The sequence below is a fragment of the Psittacula echo genome (genome assembly GCF_963264785.1).
Source record: "Psittacula echo genome assembly, chromosome: 1".
NCBI classification, from domain to species: Eukaryota; Metazoa; Chordata; class Aves; order Psittaciformes; family Psittacidae; genus Psittacula; species Psittacula echo.
Window position 1 is genome coordinate 58,703,988 of NC_137735.1, and position 20,597 is coordinate 58,724,584.

At 41.7% G+C, this 20,597-nt stretch overlaps 1 protein-coding gene across 1 annotated transcript; it reads left to right on the top strand.

Annotated features, from left to right (window-relative positions):
• Nucleotides 1-373: 373 nt before the first annotated feature.
• Nucleotides 374-16,626, top strand: CSGALNACT1 (chondroitin sulfate N-acetylgalactosaminyltransferase 1; the record flags this gene model as incomplete). Its single annotated transcript, XM_080626710.1, has 7 exons — nucleotides 374-1,007; nucleotides 8,419-8,635; nucleotides 11,281-11,382; nucleotides 12,152-12,330; nucleotides 12,743-12,837; nucleotides 15,898-15,979; nucleotides 16,343-16,626. 7 exons carry the CDS (start codon nucleotides 374-376, stop codon nucleotides 16,624-16,626), a joined length of 1,593 nt encoding a protein of 530 aa, XP_080482836.1.
• Between the last annotated feature and the right edge of the window lie 3,971 nt (nucleotides 16,627-20,597).

Below are 20,597 nucleotides of genomic sequence, written 5' to 3' on the forward strand. Positions count from 1 at the left end.
TAAATTCTTAGAACATTCTTAATGGTTTGGACTGAATGACCAAATTCACGTGTGCCTAAATGACTGCCCTTGTCATTTGTGTTTCAGGTCCTCAGGCTCCATCAGCCACCAGCTGAACAGATTGCAGCAGCGAAGGTGTTGCCATGAGGATCAGGAGGTGTCCTGTCTGCTTCATAGCTTGTCTTTTGGTCCTGTTGGGTAAACAGCAGAGAAAGCCCAATATAGAGGCAGAGCACATGTTTTAAGAAAGCTGACAAGCCAGTTCCTGCACATACATGTATCTGTGTAAGAATACTCCAAGTCCAGGGGCCTCTGTGGCACTGCGTGGAGGTAAGAACTGTTGCATGTGTGGGGCTAGACTGCTTTTTGAGCGATGATTCTCCGCCGAAGATTTGTTCTATTTCTGCCCCGATTTGTAGGCCTGCTGATGGTGGCCTGTTGCTTGGTGACAATTGTTTATATGTTGGCTTGCACACCCAAGGGTGACAATCAGCAGCTTTCCTTGCCCAGAGTGCACAGTCTGACTATGAAGGAGGGATATGAAGCCATTCTGCAAGAGCGAGAAGACTATCACCTCAACTACATCATCAGTTTGAAGAAACAAATTGCCCAGCTGAAGGCTGAGCTCCAGGGCAGGAGTGAGCAGCTTAAGAACATACAGGACCAGCACCTGGACCCTTTGGGCATTCGACTTGACCACAGCAACCCGGAGAAAGCCCAGGCTAATCTGCTGGCTTTCCTCCGTTCCCAAATAGACAAAGCCGAGGTGCACAGTGGCATTAAGCTGTCCACAGAGTATGCGGTTGTGCCCTTTGAGACCTTTACCCTTCAGAAGGTGTACCAGCTGGAAACAGGGCTGACGCGCCACCCAGAAGAGAAACCTGTAAGGAAGGATAAGCGAAATGAGTTGATAGAGGTGATTGAGTTAGCTGTTGGGAGTTTGAACAATCCAGAGGGGAATGGCAACGCAAAACACCATGTGTACACAGCCTCTGACTTCATTGAAGGTTTGTATGCAGACAGGAGGTTAGAAGGGTCTACATAGTGCTGGTGAGGGGTTCTGGTGTGACTGCTTTGCTGAGAGAGATGGGCGTTATCTCAGAGCACAGATGTCTGGGATGATGTTAATGTTGTGACCCAGTGACGCTGTCTCAGGTACAACTGCAGAATGGCAGCTTTGCTGAGGGATTGGACTTTGTGACAACAGTGCCTGCCAATCTCTTGTACTGACCACCAATGTGTGCTCACAGCTCTCTAGTCATGCACTTGCTTCAGAACTGATAAAACAAGGAGTGAATGACCAGGCTGCAATCCCAGACCTGTTGTCACTGTTAAGACTGATAACAACAGTTCAAATCCAAACTCCAACGTTACACTTATTTCCACCTGCACAGCTCTGCTAGAGTCAGAGTGGCAAGATAGGTTTTGAGGACAGCAGCTGAGGAGCTCAGTAAGTCAGCTGGTATCACCTGTAACTTCAAATGACTACGAAAGCCTAACCTTTGCAGGGTATCTCCTATACGAGGAGCAGTGCAACTCAGCCTTTGTATTCTAAAATGAATCTAAACAGTTTTTACTCTGATATGTAATATTGAGGCAGTAAGTGTGGATTTTTAAAGTGCCGTTTTTTTAAAGTGCCATTTTTTACAGTGACCAGTCTTTACTGCATTTATTCTGTCACTAAATTCAAAGTGCTTACTTGGTTCCAGTCAGGCTGCTTTTTCCCAGCCAGGCAGAGACACCAGATGTATTTCAGGAGCACTTCAGGTGTATTTCAGGAGTTGTGATGTCTCTGTGGTTGATACAGACAGTTTTTCAGTGTGTAAAGACCTTGTTGAGGCAGGTCCTGGCTCCTTTCAGGTGCAGGCACTTCCTCTGCACCAGTCAAATTCCTCTTGCTCAGACATGAGACTAGTGCATGTCAGGGAACTGGGAAGTGCTGCTCGCTGCCAGCATCTGAATGCATCATGGAGCTATGTGCTTCCAGTCTCCTCTTTTCTGTTTGTTGTTTGTTTTATAATTTCAAAATATGTTTCTACTGTTTATTATAGGAGCTGAGTAAGCATATACGACTGCTTGGCACCAGCTCTTTCATGGGGAGAGGTGAGGGGAAAGGAGATGTTTCCTGCCATATGTTGCTTAATATTCCAATAAAGTTACCATTTTGCTTAGAGCTTGCCTTTATGCACAATCAGAGGGCTTTGTCTGGGTACCAGTGCTGTTCTTGGGGAGCAAAGCAGAATGTGGTGTGCAGAAAAGCATGGGAAAGGATGCATGCTGCAGTGCCGGCTCTGTGGAGATTCCTCATGCACTAACGGCCTTGCAGGCTTTCACACCCATGGTGAAAGAGGGAGAAAGCCTTGCATGCATCTCAGAGCTTAAGAAACTGGAGCCCTGCATGCAGCTCAGCCTGAGCTCAAGAAGCTTTCCTTGTGCCCTCCCCTGCAGGACAAGCCCTAGCTTCTTGGAGGTGCAAGGAACAAATTCTCATTCTTACTTAGCAGTGTAAACAGATTTGTTTGCAAATGCAGGGATGGAGCTGTGCTGACTTGGCAGGAGATACCTCTGCAGAGTTCCCTTCGAAATCTCTGTTATTTCTTGGCAGTCTCTTTTCCCCCAGCCTCCATTCTTCAAGAATGGTAAAAACTGCTGATCAGAGCACAAACAAATGTATTTCTTTGTATAACTTGAACAGGAGAAAATAGTTTTCTATTCCTATTCTGCATTTCAAGTATGGTTTGGACTCAGAATTTGTTTTGGAGACAGTGCTCTGCAGGTGCCACTGCCTACATAACAAGTTAGCAACAGGCTGGATTCTATGGCAGCTTCTGGCAGCTTTATCCCAATTCAGCAATACAGCATCCGTGAGCAGAATTACCAAGCCACCAAAGCCAGCTGTTTTCACTTCTGGAACTGGCCAGGATAGCTGGAATTTTCTGGGAGATGTGGCCCAGGTCTGCACTGAAAGTAGTACCACTTAACCCTGTAAGCTTTTTACCTTCCAGCTGCTCTAGCAATAATGCACAAAAGCTGTATGCATCTCACATGTTAAACGTGGGTCTGATGCCCTTGTCTTAAGGTTGAGCAGGTGAAGGGATGTGCTGAAATGAAAATCAGGTAATCAGGGTCAGAGACAGGATCTAAAACCTGAAGGGCTGCTCTTGATACGTGAGACTTGTGTCTTTGTTTCTGCCTATTCAGTGAAGCCTTTGACGCTGGCTTTACTCAAGTGTGTTGCTGATCTTACTAGCTAGTCTTACTAGTATATAGAGTAGTATATGGAGTGCTGCAAGTTAATCTTGCTTTATTGGGCCTCTTGTCTGTTTTTTTCCTATTCTTGTGGGTCACATCTGGTACCTGCTACCACTTTTTCAGTACTAGCTCATTGTTAACATATGTGAATAGGCAAAGTGGTGGTTTGGTGCAATAAATTTCTCTTCCTCTTTTCCATTCCATCACTTTAGTCTTGTCTTTGCAGAGGGAAAACGTTTTTCCAAACACTTCTTACATTTAAGGATAAATGTTTTGTCTCTGTGGCTGGGATCTCTTAAAATAAGTGTTGCATCCTCTGCAGTTTCTAGACAGAATCACTTATGCGTGGGAATTAGATTGTGACCCTAGTACCTTACATCTGAGCTAAACTCCTTCTCAGCAGATTTGCTGTTACATGAAATTTGGATAGGATTCTCGGACAGTTCTCCTTCCAGGAGTAATAGCTGACACATGGTGGAATTTTCCATTTTTTCTTACTTAAACCAAGAGAACCACACCTTCTCCCTTTGGCCTGAAATGTATCCATCTGGCTGCTGCTCTGCTTCTCTCTTCACAGAGGCACTTGGGCTATTCAGCTCTTACAATCCTCTCCTCTCCTTATTCTTCCCACTTCTATACCAAGCTCACTCGCTTTCTGCTACAAGGAGTTAGTAAGAAACAACATGGAAAAGATAAGAATTTTCTGGGTATTCTAAGCAGGCAAAGGACTGCTCTGTTTCCAGTAGAAAGCCAGTTGCTCAATGGGCAGAACTGCAGGTCTGATCATTAATTTATGTAAATGGCAGCAAACCTGAATAGATTCATTTTCTCAAGGATGGAGATAATAATATAGAGATTCTAACAGGCCTGAGTGGTGTGTTCCATACTTGAATGTAATCACTGTCTGTGATATTCTTTCCCAATAGGAACAGTTCCAGAAAATCCCTGGATCGCTTCATAAATGCCCTGCCATGGCACTGTCAAATATGTTGTATAAGTTTTCCTGCCTGAAGTACGTGACTCTCTAGTGACTGGATGTCCTGGTTTCAGCTGTAACAGATATTTTTCTCCTTCCTAGTAGCTGGTGCAGTGCTGTGTTTCAGCTTTAGTCTGAGAACAATGCTGATAACACACCGATGTTTTAGTTGTTGCTCAGTAATGCTTATTCTGATCAAGGACTTTCCAGTCTCATGCTTTGCCAGTGAGGAGGGGCACAAGAAGCCAGGAGGGAGCAGAGACATGACATCTGAGCCAAACTAACCAAAGGGGTATTCCATACCAGAGCATGTCATGCCCAGTATATAAATTAGGGGGAGTCACCCACAAGGCCCAGGTCGCTGCTCAGGTCAGGCTGGGTATTGGTCAGTGGGTGGCAAATAATTGTATTGTGCATCACTTGTGTTTATTGTTGGTTTTCCTTTTCCCTTTTAGTTTTGTATTCTCTCCTCTTGTTACTTCCATCATCATTATTATGATTATTATTACTACTTCTATTGCTACTAGTAGTATATTATACTTGAGTTATTAAACTGTTCTCATCTCAAGCCGTGGGGTTTAAATTCTTTCTATTCTCCTTCCCATTCCACTGGGGTGGGCGGTAGTGAACGGCTGCATGGTGCTGAGTTGCTGGCTGGGCTTCAACCACAACACTGGAATTTTAAATATGGTCCCAGAGGTGAATGTAAAAGAGTAGCTTTGCTTCCTCAAGATGACAGCTACTGGTGGTGGGCTACCTGATGCAATTTTGCCCTGGAAGCTTACTGAAACGATAATGCTCTTCCTCAAAGGATAAGATGATGTATTTTACTGCACATGAAGTGGAAAGACCACCATCATATTGAGTTAAAATGGGGACAGTGAACACTGATAAATTGTAATAGCGGTTCCAAAAACATCTAACAGAATATAAGTAATGAGCTCTGGTCCAGGGAGCATTTCTGTTTACAGTGGAAGACCTGAAACCTATGGTCTGTGGAACTGAGGCGAAAATTGTCATGCACTCAACAGGACTTTGTTAAGGTTGCATGGCTCTTTGCTCATTACCAGTTCCATGTAGATGTCTGAATCTTGCTTGCCTGCCCTGCTGAATAGAGATCAGGTATTTTCCATTTCTTTAGAGAGCCCTGGGAGTTGCTGTTCTGGAGACTGCACACTTACTGCTCTTTAGTCTACCCTTCAGGCCACCCAGGTCTTTCTTTGCTTCTCCCCTTCATTCTAGGACCAGTTTCTCTGCTGACTCAAAGCTCCTGTTTCTATTTTTCCATTGCATTTCCAAAGACTTTGACTTTTCTCCCTGCTTCTGAAAGGAATGGTGCATAATATGAAACATACTGCTGTAATGGAAGCAATAGATGCTCAATTGACCTTCTTTTATCCATAGTGAACATCTGGTCTTTCCAAGGCTTTTGTTTCAGGAGCAACCTTTTCAGGAAAAGGTTTTTGTTTTACTTTTTTGAGATTACTTTCTTCCTCTCCTTGTGCGACACCTCTTAGAACTGAGGCTGCTTGACGCATGTTTCTGAATCATGTAAAAGGTCTTGATGGCAGAAATGAAGTAGTGCTTTCGGAAATGGAAAAATCTTGTGAAAAGCAGGATGTTCTGCTGGGTGAGTCCCTGGAGTGACTCAAGACATTCAGGCTTATTTCCAAGGTTCACTGTCTGACCTTGGGCTAATTGTTTTGTTCTCTGCCTCTAAAAAAAAAAGATACTTAAAAAAGGAAAGAAGATGCTTAAGAAAGGAAAACAAATGGTTTAAATTTGCATCAAGAATAACCGTATTTAACTAAATGGTATGCATTAAACTCACATACAGTTCTCTTCAAAGTAAAATGCTAGGACTGTAAATTTTTGGAATACCATCTTACATGAAGGAACCTTGCCTTCACCTAAGCTGCTTTTTTTTTAGCTGTAGTAGAAGTTCTGAACAAGGGCAAAACTGCAGAGTTAGAAGCAGCCTTTTTAGATATGTGTATAGTGCTAGGAGGGATCCCTTGGGTCACAACATGCGTTCTGCTTGAAGGTGCTTCTTGCTTATTTGGCAAGGCTTCCTTTATTCCACAAATGTAGTACATATCTCTGCGGTAGTGGTATTTGTGGGGTCATTGTTTCTTGACAGGGGTAGAAGAGGGTATAGAAGCGAAGACTTTTAGATGTTGCATGGTAGCTATTATTAAATTGGTTAATTTAATTTAGATCTTCATTGCTATGAAAAAATGTCAGTTAGCTATGTCAAACCTGCGAAACACTCCTATTTGTTTCTCTTTAGAGAAAATGCAAATCAGGTTTAATTTATATTTTTGTTCAGCTTAATGTCAAAAGGCTACCTTACCCTTCCACAGCACAAACTTCCTTGGCAAGACCTGTGCTCAAGAACTGCCTGAATAAATGAGTGTACCCAGCAATATGCTCCAATCATCAGCAGGCTTTCTGTAAAGAATAAATGGGTGAGCTGAAGTCAAAGGGCCAGATTTCCATTCTCTGGCCACCAGGAAGAGGAAATACAGGACTATTAGGTCACCATTCAGATGATCTCAAGTGCAGGCTCAAGTTTAATAACAGATGTAGTTCATGGTCTGTACTTTGCACAGACTATATAGAAAAAGCTAAGGAGAGTCAAGGATGTGGTTTTAACAGATTAGCAATAAAATAATGATGGAGCTGTTATCTCACTAGGTTCATCTGCTATGCTGGAGGGAGGGTTGGAGCATTTGTTGAATCAGCTTACATTAAAAATAAAACGAAGTGAATAACAGCTCAGTAAATCTGCATATATTGTTCATTAAGAATAAAACACACAGTGATAGTGAAGATAAGACAGTTCACAGAACTCAGGCCTGGGAGGTTAATACCTCACTAATTTTTTGGCTGTTCTGAACATACCAATATTAAAGCCACAATACAAGATTTAGAGTTTATGTTACTTTGAAGTTCAAATAAACCTTTGACCCAGACCTTCACAAGAAATACAGAGAGCTGACAATCTATAGGTCAGATGCGCAACAATGCTATACATAAAAAGATGACTTAAGATTAAAGAATTAAAAAAAAAAAAATAAAAGCATTATTTGGGTCAAGCTGTTTTTCACAACCAGATGGGGAGGAATAAAAAAGAAGAAACAAGCGGAGGATTTTTTTCCCCTGACAAGTTTTGCTTTGTCTCTTGAGTTTCTGCAAGAAATGGAAGGCATTGCAATTATACTCTTCTACTGATGAATTTGTTAGGATATTTACAGTGGCTTAGCAAATAGTTCAAATTAACATTTACTTATTCCTTCTTAAACCTAATGGATCTAACTATGAAAAAGCTTTATATCAGTTACGCACTGTAGCGTCATTTAAAGTGGATAAAATCTATAGCCCTTTTGCCAACTTTATCTCATTTCAGGCATCAGAATAGTATTTCAGTGGGGCATGATCGACACTGTATGCAAGTTCCTTCTATACAGGAAGTAAGTAGATGCCTGTATGAATTAAATACCCTTGGAGACTGTCTAATGTGTGTCCTGGGTCTAGCCTCTGACAAACTCTGACAAGTGTCATCCTTGCAGACCATTACTCACCCAGGAGTAGGCATCATTGCCACAAAAAAACAAGTCTCCTGAGAGTTGAGTAACAAGAGAGTTTTGTCCTGATTGGCGGTGGACGAAGTTGATGGCTGCTGGGGCCTGGTTGCATAGTTTTTTAGGGGACTTTCCGGAGAACCTCCCAGAAAGGAGGAAAGGAATATGCTCATCAGGAAACTGATTTTCTGGAAGATGGCCTAATCACTCATATTGCAGAGAGGCAGGCTGCCTTTCACAGTTTCTCTGTATCACTATTACCATGCATGCCTGCAGCATGCAATTGGAGCAGTCTATAAAATAAGGACGGTGTGTCTGCTGGGAGTGAGCAATTTGGTAACCTTCAGGGGTTTTTAACATGGCCAAGCCTAAGAATGTGCCTATGAGAATACCAAACAGCTCTTGCAACCCAGGGCTGTGTCCCTGTCAGGGTAACAGCCTGCTCCAGTGGATGGTGGATTGTGTACTGGTTTACAAGCAAGCATCTCATGCCTCCGCTGCCTTTTCAGCTTATGTGTAGCAGGTGAAGACTGTGTCATTTTTATCTATCATCTCCCAAGGATCCTAACTTTAATCCAAAGTCTCCTCTCTTTTGTTTTCATGTAGGGATCTATCGTACAGAAAAAGACAAAGGCACCTTGTATGAGCTGACGTTCAAAGGAGACACAAAGCATCAGTTCAAGAAGATTGTTTTATTCCGGCCATTTGGTCCTGTAATGAAAGTGAAAAATGAAAATGTCAATGTAGCTGACACACTTATTAATGTCATTGTGCCATTGGCCAAGAGAGCCAGCAAATTTCGGCAATTCATGCAGAATTTCAGGTGGGTTCCCATTCCATTGCTGACTTTGCTTTTTCTTACCTGGAAAGTAGAATGCAATTTTAGAAGTTATCAAGGCCTTACTCAGTAAAAATCATACTTCTTTTACATAACATTTCATTGTGCCACTAAGAAATAATTTTTGAGATTATTATAGAGACTGAAAGGCATTTGGCTGGTTAATGCATTGTGATGAGCAGTAAAAGCAATTATATTCCAGTCATCAGGGTTTGTGGTTTGCATTTACCTGGCTTATGTGTCTCAATCTGTTTTGCTGGGGCCCACTCACTGTGGAAACTTGAAAATTTCATGCTATTAGTTGCAGAGGAACATTTCTAAGGAAAAGGGGAATTAGTGCTTCCAAACACTTTGCTAGGTGCTATTAGAGAAAAGATTAAGGCAATAAAAGGCAAGAAGGAAATGTATTTGAACTTTCAGGACAGTCACTTTCAAACTTCCATTTTTCAGCATGGAGATAATGTTTGGAGGAGAATTTATTTGAGATATAGCTTTAAATAGCTGCCCAGAAAAGACTGTGTTAGCAACAGATACTGACTCTTACAAAGGGATTTGTTTTGCCTGATTATGGCTATCTAAAATTAGGCTCCTTGTCTAAATTAGCTATCTGAGAGATGCTTGTTTTAGACTGAGAGAAAGCACCCTCTGGTCATGCTGGTCTCTGCTGATTATAGATGAACTCTTGCTGACTAAACTTTGTACAAGTGAGGACGACTGGAAAAATGGAAATATAACCCCCATTTTCAAGAAGGGGAAAATGGATGACCTGGGGAATTACAGACCAGTCAGTCTCACCTCTGTGCCTGGCAAAATCTTGGAGCAGATTCTCCTGGAAGAAATGCTAAGGCACATGAAAAACAAGAAGGTGGTTGGTGACAGCTAGCATGGCTTGACTAAGGGGAAATCCTGCCTGACCAATTTGGTGGCCTTCTATGATGGAGCTATGAAACTGATGGACAGGGGCAAAGCAGTTGATGTCATCTACCTGGATTTGTGCAAAGCGTTCGACACTGTCCCACATGACATCCTTGTCTCTAAATTGGAGAGACATCAATTTGATGGGTGGACCACTTGGTGGATAAAGAACTGGCTGGATGGCTGCACGCAAAGAGTTGTGGTCAATGGCTCGATGTCCAGCTGGAGACCGGTAACGAGTGGTGTCCCTCAGGGATCGGTGTTGGGACCGGTCTTGTTCAACATCTTTGTTGGTGACATGGACAGTGGGATTGAGTGCACCCTCAGCAAGTTTGCCGATGACACCAAGCTGTGTGGTTAGGTTGATACGCTGGAGGGAAGGGATGCCATCCAGAGGGACCTCGACATGCTTGTGAGGTGGACTGATGCCAACCTGATGGAAGTTTAACCATGCCAAGTGCAAGGTCCTGCACCTGGGTCAGAGCAATCCCAGGCACAGCTACAGGTTGGGCAGAGAAGAGATTCAGAGCAGCCCTGCGGAGAAGGACTTGGGGGTGTTGGTCGATGAAAAAATGAACATGAGCCGGCTGCAGTATGCGCTCGCAGCCCAGAAAGCCAACCGTATCCTGGGCTGCATCAAGAGGAGTGTGACCAGCAGGTCGAAGGAGGTGATCTTGCCTCTCTACTCTGCTCTTGTGAGACCTCACTTGGAGTATTGTGTGCAGTTCTGGTGTCCTAAACATCAAAAGGACATGGAACTGTTGGAACAAGTCCAGAGGAGGGCCATGAGGATGATCAGGAGACTGGAGCACCTCCCATATGAAGAGAGGCTGAGAAAGTTGGGGCTGTTCAGCCTGGAGAAGAGAAGGCTGCATGGAGACCTCATAGCAGCCTTCCAGTATCTGAAGGGGGCCTACAAGGATGCTGGGGAGGGACTATTCATCAGGGACTGTAGTGACAGGACAAGGGGTAATGGGTTCAAACTTAAACAGGGGAAGTTTAGATTGGATATAAGGAAGAAATTCTTTACTGAGAGGGTGGTGAGGCACTGGAATGGGTTGCCCAGGGCGGTTGTGAATGCTCCACCCGAGGTGGTGGTCAAGGCCAGGTTGGACAGAGCCTTGGGTGACATGGTTTAGTGTGAGGTGTCCCTGCCCATGGCAGGGGGGTTGGAACTGGATGATCTTAAGGTCCTTTCCAACCCTAACTATTCTATGATTCTATGATGTCTAGCATTGATTCAAAAGGGTCCTATGCTTAGGCTCCTGGCTTGATCTCTGGTTGTTACTTAGATTTTAGTAAATGTTTCTTAACAGAATGCCAAAGATCTGAACTTTGAAATACCTATTACCAAAAAATCAAGGTTAAGAGGTGGGTATGTATAGCTTCTATAACCTCCACCTCTCATATTCTCCTAAATGCTAGAGTTATTGCCTGCCTGATCATTCTTCCTGGGGATGGATGACCTATTTTAATGAGATCCTCCTATTAATATAACAAAAACTGCTGTGTATTTTCCTAATCTGCCTGAAATATAATCTTCTGTCCCATCTGACAGAGGTAGAGCCCCTTGTCAGGACAAGGATCTCTGTCAGTGAATTGTGCCTGCAGGGATGCCTTCCAAGTTTCACCCTACTCTGTTTTGCCCAGTGGGTGTAGGTTATTGAAGAAAGCTAACTTCTGGCACAAGTCACAAATCTGTTTCTATTCTCTAGGGAAATGGGCATTCAGCAAGATGGGAGAATTCACCTCACTGTAGTTTATTTTGGAAAAGAACAAATGAATGAAGTCAAATCAATACTTGAAAATACCTCCAAGTAAGTACCTGAATATCTGATATGTGCTGTTCATAAACAGTGATTGTACCATGAATTGGAGACTAGATAGCTGTCCAGACTTGTAGTTGTACCAAAAAGTTCTAAACTGCATCAGTGAAAACAGCTTTTTTTCCCTTTGTATCAGATAAAACCAGTGTTACCCTGACAGTGCCATGTCTATGGTTCTGTGATGCTGGTTTTTAGAATCTCAAAGCAGATGTTAATGAATTTACCTCAGTGAAGCTTTTTTTCACGCTGGCAACTTCTTTAGTGCTTTTGAAAGTAACTTTAGCTGTTAGGACTGAAAGTTGACTTCCAAAGGCATGTGCAGACAATATTAGCAGAGCACACAGGAACTAGATGCTTTTGGCCAGGTCTGGTCTGTGTTTACTTGCGCAGCTGTGTTTGTCAAGAGTATGTGGCAGTGATGTTTTTCGGTATCTCTCCATGTGGGCGGAAGACCTTTGTATAGGTACAGTAATACAACCACGTGTATTTTATATTTGCTTACTGAAGGTATTTTTGCCCATCTAAGCATTGTTGGGATTTTTGTGAAGTCTGCCCAAAGAAAGAATGCTAGCATAGGAGTACACAGGTCAAGCTCTGAATATAGACATGGTGGAAATCTCAAAGTGGACATTTCTTCCCTCAAACTGCTCCTAGAACTGTGACGTTACAGATTTCTAGGTTAATTGTTTCATACTGGGTTTCCTCACCCACATATTAAGAGCTAGAAAGACAGGGTCAATTGCTGAATATTTTCTTTCAGGTCAGCCAACTTCAAGAACTTCACCTTCATCCAGTTGAATGAAGAATTTTCCAGGGGCAAAGGATTAGATGTTGGTGCTCGATTTTGGAAAGGAAACAATGTTGTTCTCTTTTTTTGTGATGTGGACATATACTTCACAGCTGAATTCCTAAACTCCTGTAGATTGAACACACAGCCAGGTACTGCTACTCATGAAGTGTATTGTCTTTCAACAGATTTTTATGTATTGTGTAAGAGTCTTCACCAGAGTATTTTTCTCTGAATTGGTAATGAAGCTGCAGTAAATCATTCTGGAAACTTAGAGAATTAATTAAGAGGATAAAAATTCCATTGCTGGTTGGCTTTTGAAAGGTTATAACACTCCTGCTCCCACTGTGATGAATTTCTTGTCTTCAGCACCTGTGCTGTCTGGAACAAGATCTTTTTGTTAATTATATTATCCTCGCATTCATACTCTCATGCAAAGGACATAGGCTCAGTCAAAATTTGTGTGATTTTTGATTTGGTCTGGCCTGGAGAGCACCTTGTAAGAGAGAGAAGTGAGTTTTATACAGCTTTAAAAGAAAATAAATAACCCATTGTCATTTCCAGGGAAGAAGGTGTTTTATCCTGTCCTCTTCAGCCAGTATAACCCCAGTATAATTTATGGCCATCATGATTCCATCCCATCTTTAAAACAGCAGCTGGTAAGTACATGCTTCTTTTAATGGCTGCTTTTATTTGGACAAAGCATTTTTTAAAGGTGCATGTGCTTTTGGGTAGCATTTCCCTATTCCTTGTGCACAGCCACCGCCACACAGACAAAATTAACTACAGCAGTCACCTTACTATGAGTTCTGCAGTTAAGTTTCCCAGGGAAGTATCTTGATATCCTTTATTTTAACCCATGTTTGATGTTTTATACATGAAGCCTAAGGATTTAAACCATGTTTGCTTCTTTGACAGAAGGGATTTTCTAATTGATGAACAGTTTCTCCATGGAGCGCTGTCTTGGGGTGGCAGTCCCTGATCTTGCTCTCATTTCTTCCTATTACTGAATAGTTTCTTTGCTTGCATCTTGGATAGCTCACATTTGTAAAAAGCATACATATCCTTAGATGAGTCAGTGAAAACAGAATTCCAGGGTCTGTCATGATTATTTCCCCACTTACTTGAACACCTTCAGGCTTTTCCTATCCCATATCATTAAGCTGCCTGCAATCAGACAGTATGTTTCTGAAATGTACCATGTTGTCTCAGAGTCAAGTCACATGCTTGAAGCTGTCCCTTCTGGCTTTAATCTGACATTGACATAACACAGCTTAACTCCACTGTTTTTCATCTCACCTGCTATCTTTGATGTTAGAACAAAGCATTATGTTTAAAAATACTGCCATCAGGCATACAATTAAAACGTAGTTAAAACTGGATGGGTCTCCTTGATAAGGAGGAAGCTGTTGTGAGGAAGAAGCAGAGCACACAAGAGGTTCACATGAATGCTAGTGGCAGAGCCATTACATGGTGCTGCTGCAGATTCTATTCTCCATTCTCTTGTGCTCTGGCATTGCATTGTCTTGAAGCTAAAGGGGTGGTAGAAGTCACGGCTTTCCCTTTATGCCCACACTCCACTCTTGCTTCTCTATATAGTCAGCAGGTCGCAGTCCTCAGCCCACTAGCACTGGTAAGTGGCTGAATTTTCAAATTGAAGCATAAACCAGCTATGCAGCTTCATTCAGTTTCTCTAGGCCAGGTCCAAGACTGGCACAGCTGCCCTTCTTACTGCCAGGCACTGCACCTCTCAGAGCTCATTGTGTCCCAGGCTGGACACTGTCTCCAGAGCATCCCAACTTCTATTGTTTTCAGTAGGTAAGAATTAGGGTTGTTGTGAGCCCAACAACAGTCACAGCTGAAAAAGATCACTAGGGGTGAGTCCAGTCTTCTGTCATCACTACCACAACTTCCTGCAATCCCTCTAGAAAAATGAAGAATGAGAGTCTGAAAAATCAACCCAAAATATTTTAAAATCTTTTTTGTCTACTGCTCGCTGTGTTATCCAACAGGTAGCCAGAAAGTCTTTTACTGAAGAGGCTGGAAAATCCTTTCTATTTTTTTTTTTTTTTTTTTTTCTCTGATGAAACTTGTTCTGATAATACCATGGGATTCACATTAGCTCTTCTCTCTCTGATGAGGGCCCAACAGGGATCTTCAGGCTTTAAGCACTGTGCTTAGGAAATAAGAGTTTAGCTCTCAAGCTGGCATAAATTCCAAAAGTACATTGTCAGGATTGTGCAAATATTTATAGCTAATATTTGAATTGTAAAATGTGATGCTTGTGTCAGAAAAGCTTGACTTAAAGAAGTACTGCCAATCTAATTTTTATGTAGATTTTTATATTTTCAGCCCACATTAGTTTCCAGGCATGAGGCCAGACCTGTGCCATTAAAAGAAGACGTTGTTAACACTCTGTCCTGTTACTTGGGCTGCTGAGAAAAAAAAAAAAGAAAAGCCTTCAGCAGTCTTTGACAGAATTTGATTTGTGCAGCAGCCACTTGCACTAATGAGAAATAATAATGCTAATGCATATGAGTAGCTTGCTGTAAGGGCAGCATTATGGAGATCTTCTGCTACATTGCAGACCTGACAGATACAATCTTGTTTCTTTTTAACTGGCTTTTGCAGCAGCTTGGCTTTGTCAAGGAAAGGAGAAATGAGAAAATAAAGAGATAGCCACACAAGCAGTAAGATAAAAACCATTGAAGTGACAAGAGTTATAAACAAAAATGGGAGGCATGAACAAGAAATCAGGAGAGACTATTTTGGAAGAGGATTTTTTGGTAAAGAAAAGGCTGGGGTTTGTAAATCCAGAAATGGAAATTGTCTCCTCATCTTCTGTAGCTCTGTGGCAAGTGAAGCCAAAATTTTCAAAAAGAGCTGCTAAGGGGTAGGTTTGTAACTAGACCTTCCAGGGTGCCAAGTAATGCTGACTTGCCTAGGAGATTTAAATACCTGTCCCAGTCCCCTGAAGCTCTTGGGTGTATCATCAGACTGGGTTAGGTCACTTAAATTATGACCTTATGGATCTATACTTGGCTATTTGCTTTTGAAAATGATAACCATGGTTTCTTACTTGTCTGATTTTCTACCTGCAATACATAATGTGTTCTTGGTCTATCGCAGCAATGTAGACTGCACATTCATCATTACAAAGGCTTTTAAGGGATATCTATCTACCACCTAACATTTCTGGACTTCAATTTTACCTGGATTTAGCAGTTCTGTAAGAGAAAACTATTCTTACCATTTTCCTATTTTTTGTCAAAATTAAGGTAATCACAAAGCTGTCAGTTGTGTGATCAGATCAGAACCACTGTTCTCTTCCAGAGCTCCTGTGGTCTACAGCAGAGTTTGGCTTCCCTGGTTTACCAGTATGTTTCTTACACTTGATTTTAATCCCATAGAAACCAATAATTTTGAAGGATGCTTTGTCTGCAAAGAAGCAAACTCCTTAGAGAGATGTGATATGAATCTTTTTGGTCTATAACAGCAGGAGTGGATCAGGGGTTTATCCATGATTGCTAATGACACAGCTGATTCTTTTGGGCAGAAACATGCACTGAGTATCTACAAAAACTGGTTCAGGATCAGCCATGGATTTACATGGGGAAGAATTAAAGAACTCCTATTTCTGCCCACGTTCAAGGACTTGTCTGCTTCTCACACTGAAAGCACTTCTGCTCCCATATAAACATTCCTTTCCCTCCATGCAGGTTATTAAGAAAGAAACTGGATTTTGGAGAGACTTTGGGTTTGGGATGACTTGCCAGTACAGATCTGATTTTATCAACATAGGTAAGAAACGTACACTCCAATACATCTGTCTTTTTACTGAGATATAGAAAACTGTGATCAGCTTCCCTTTCCTTGGCTAGTGTGTCTATGCCTCTAATTTGCAGCAGACCTCTGGTTAAATGTTCAGACTATTCCTAGGTGTCATAGAGGTTACCAGAATCAAAGCTCTGCTCAATTGAAATAAAGCAATTTTATCTGATAGTGAAAGATTTGAAGCTAAGAAATTTGGACGCTTTGATGTTGGCAGAAAGTCTGGCTGTTTTAAAGGGCTGAATGGAGCCAGAGAGTAGCTGTAGTGCAATCAACAGCACTAGTTTGCTAGTATACATTTCTAGTTTTATTTTGGATTTTTTTTTGTATCAGGTGGCTTTGATCTGGACATTAAAGGATGGGGTGGTGAAGATGTACATCTGTACCGCAAATACATTCACAGCAACCTCATGGTGATCCGAACGCCTGTCAGGGGTCTTTTCCATCTGTGGCATGAAAAGCAGTGCCTGGATGAGCTGACCCCAGAGCAGTACAAAATGTGCATGCAGTCCAAGGCCATGAACGAGGCTTCTCATGGCCAGCTTGGGATGCTTGTTTTCAAGCAGGAGATCGAGACACACCTGCACAGACAGAAATGGAGCAAGAAGAAGACATGAAGCCAGAAAGTGAGGCAAAACCCCTCTGAATCGGACTGTAGGGTGTTTTGGAAAAGAGCTGCTAACAAGAGGAGATGAGGCTGAAAGAGGATGGTGATTCCAACAGGATGGCAGCAGTGGATGAGGGAAAATGCTTGCTCTCCCTCCTGTTTTTTTTTCTTAATAGGACTTTTAAGTACTCCATCAGCCTGACTGTTCAGCACTTGCTTATGGGGCAGACCCGAACACCTGATGAGATTCAAGGTCACAGAGACAACAAACATTACATAAATGACAGTGTGGCATTCACAATAACAAATGGATGTGCTCTTCCGTTGAAATGTTTGTAAGATGTGTGCAGTTATTTAAAGGATTGACCCATTGGTGGGCCAATAATAATGAGATATTTTCTGCATCTAGCCTGACATATCTAAAAAGGGATATTTTTGAATATTTTGAAGGGCAGAGCTCCTGCTCTGGGAATGACATCTGATTGTTAACCATGATTAAGCTGGAGTGACCAAAAATCTTCTTCCCTCAAGGAGCTAGGGTGGGGGAACAACAGCAGTGCACTGACAGGGTATTCCCAATTCATTCAGAGGCAAGAGGCACCTCAGAAAGTGCTTTCTAAAATCTAGGAGAAAGCCCTACTGGTTGTGTGATGTTTCAAAAATGCTGGAAAGTAGTGCTTGTTCTCTTCTGCAGACAGCAAACCAAAAGCACTGAGCCATGTTATATCACATGAATCAGATGGTGTATTTCTGTTTTAGAATACTGTAAGCATCTCAAGATTTATTTTTAAATTAATTTGGTTTTGCTTGGGAATTATTTTGTCATACATCAAGTTTTCTACTTCTAGCCTTACTAGGAAATAGTAACAGCCTTCCAAGACTTGAAAAATGCTCTGCAGATCTGTGTTTCCTATGGATGGGAACTGGGTTCAGATAAGTAAAGGGATTTTTCTACACAGTCTGGGTGCTGGGAGACAGAAGCTTTACCATGCTGAAGAAAAGGAAATATATATCAACTTGCAGGACTGATTTTAAACACTGAATGTCAGATAACAAAATTAATGACCGTTAATAAATACCAAAGTATTCCTTTTAAACCAAATGTAGAATCTTGCCGAGAGCGTAGCAAGCTTTTTGTAATTAACAAAATAAATTTCTGTGATGGATTACTGGACCCTGAAAATTCTCTTATGATAATTATAGGTGGGTCCCAAAAATTAGTCTCCTTCTTAACAGATTTTTTCCAATTGCCTAAATATGTTGAAAGCATGAGTTACTGTTCTTATAAAGCATTCTTCTTTTAATGCTGGCTGCTGTTTGTCATTTTAATGTACACTAGCCAACAAAAACTGCATGGGCTTGGAAATCCTATTTGCTTACCTACATGCTGTTTCTCCAAGTGGTCTCTTTGGTTTATAGCTTCAGATTAATTCAAAGTAGTCTGAAAATAGGTTCTAATTTGGTTTTTGGCCTGAAAAAGCTGGTGGAAGAAATATGCAACTGAACAATGAATAACATGCTATTTGTTGTTTCACTTGGAGAGCACTTATGAACCTCTTTTGAAAGCACCGTGTGCCCAATCTGCAGGCTGAAACCTTTTCAGTACCTTTTCCCTTGACACATGTTTACATGTGGTTTTCTTCTGCTGGATGCATATGATCTGCATTGCAATTCCCTTGCAAATCACCAAATGTGCAAAACCAATGCAAAAGTACAGCAAAAAGAATGGAAACTCTGTATGCTTAAAAACCCAACCCTCAAATAAGTAACTTACCATCAAAACTTCAGCAATAACTCAAGCAGGTCTTCCAAAGAACTTTTTTGTTCCCAGATTACATGATAAATTATTTATAAAGGGCTTTGTTTTGGTGGAGTAACTTTTTAAATACACAATAGGAGTAGACAGGTATGGCTTGTTGAATACGTATGAGAGCTATGGTAACTCAGCTGCTCCAAGATAATAGTTGTTCCTGCAGTCTTGCTTAACGTGAATTTGAAACTGAGCGATGTATATTAGGAAAGTTTCATAATCATAACGTGCCTCAAGCCTAACCTTAATATTTCCATGATGTTTTTAATTTCCTCCTTTAGGTTTCCCTAAGCCCTCAGCTTATTGTATCTTTGAGGTTGGCCACACTTACGGAGCAAGGATAGACAGATGATCTCCAGAGGCCTCTTCAAATCTATATTACTCTGTAATTGGAAGCATTTGGCACCTGTAAATTCAACACTTTGTTACTTTGGGTATCTTAGCAAGCATGTCATCCAGCCCCTGTGGGAGTTTCACAAGTTATGTTTTCAAATACTACCCAGCAGGACAACAGCTATGGCACATTCTTCACATGAGAACTGATGCTAACTTTTCTGTAGGATCTCTGAGTGACTTTACATTTTAGCCGTATTTTTCAAAAGAAACAGTTCTTGGAGAAGGAAGGAGAGATTTTTTTGCCCCTACAAATATTCTGGCACCACCTCTCCTGATTGTTGCAGATTATTTTGAAAATATCTCTTTGCTACATGTGATACAGTGCCTTAAGAAGCTCCTTATGTCATTTCCATTGCCAGAGTGTCGTCACTTTCAGAATTTCACTTTAAGGCTTTATCTCCAGACTTAAACCTGCTGTAACTGGAATGCTGTTATTCCTCCTTCCTTGTGTGGAAACCACCTATCATCAGAGTTGTAAATTTTAAGACCAGATGATTGTAACAGTTTCTTTGAGCTTGTATTCTGCAAGACGCAGATCAACATAAGACTGAAGTTTCTGACTGCTTCCTCAAGTTAAGCCCTGACCCAATAGAATAGCCTTGACCCAACAGAAAGAAGGGAACAGGTAAACCAAATGAAACCAGATTGACTCTTGTTCACGTTTTGAGGCTTGTATCTCTAAAAACTGTTCGCAGATTTGTACCACAACCCTCAGCTGTACAGTTTGTCACGTGCAACAACAAGATGAGGGAACCTGGGTGAGGATTCATTTGCTATGTGATTTTTCCAGCCTCTCCCACAGTATTTTGAAGTATATATTTAAAGAGCAGCATAACAGATAAAAAGAGAGAATATTATGTTGAAAGAACAAGTTCTATATTAAAGTTTACACCCAATGCATCTCAGTAATCTGGACGCAACTTGCAATAAATAGCTCCATTTTGCAAAATAGCATTCTTTGCTGGCAAACGCTCTTCTGTAAACTGTACTAATACTGATATAGGCACTGCTTCTTACATCTTTTAGGTTCTGTGCACGTGGAAGTCTTTCGTACAAATTCCTATATAGCTTCTCCTTTCCCTTTCAAAAGACTAATTTCTCTCTATGCGGAAAGGCTAGTGTGGGACTTAAATACGAGTTAAAAGGGTGAGGATCTACATTCAGAGGCTAAAGGAGTTTTGAAAATGTACTTTTCATGAAAATCCCTCTTCACAGAGAACACCATTCACTGAAAGGCACAGAGGGTTTGCTTGGATGTTTGGCTTGAACATCCTTGATTCCAAGGGCACAGCATTTTACAGGATTTATCTTCACGTTATGCAAATTACTGTATCAAGACGGTTCACCCCCTCCAAGTTGTTTTGTGCCTTCAGGAAGGTATGATCTCATTCAACTGTAGACACCAATCTATTTCCCAGATGGCACACAACCTGGCATTCAAGAACAAAAGGCAGCTTGAATACAGAAGTCCCTGAGGAAATCTGCAAACACCCACTGAAAATACATGGCAGTATCTCCCTGTTCAACTGATTACTTCGTCATTTCATTCACTCCACTGTGTAGGATGCATCCAAGTGCTTTGCAGCTTGCTGGGCTGATGCATCCATTAACTCAGTTGATACAGCTCACAACAGTACTTATACTCCCACTTCGTTGTTGTGAAGGATATAAAACAGAGGCACTGATGGCAACTATTCCAGGTAAGCATCAACAGCTCTAGTTCGAAGTTCAGTCTGTGAATACCAGCACGGGGCTGCACAGCGAGACCGGGAGGC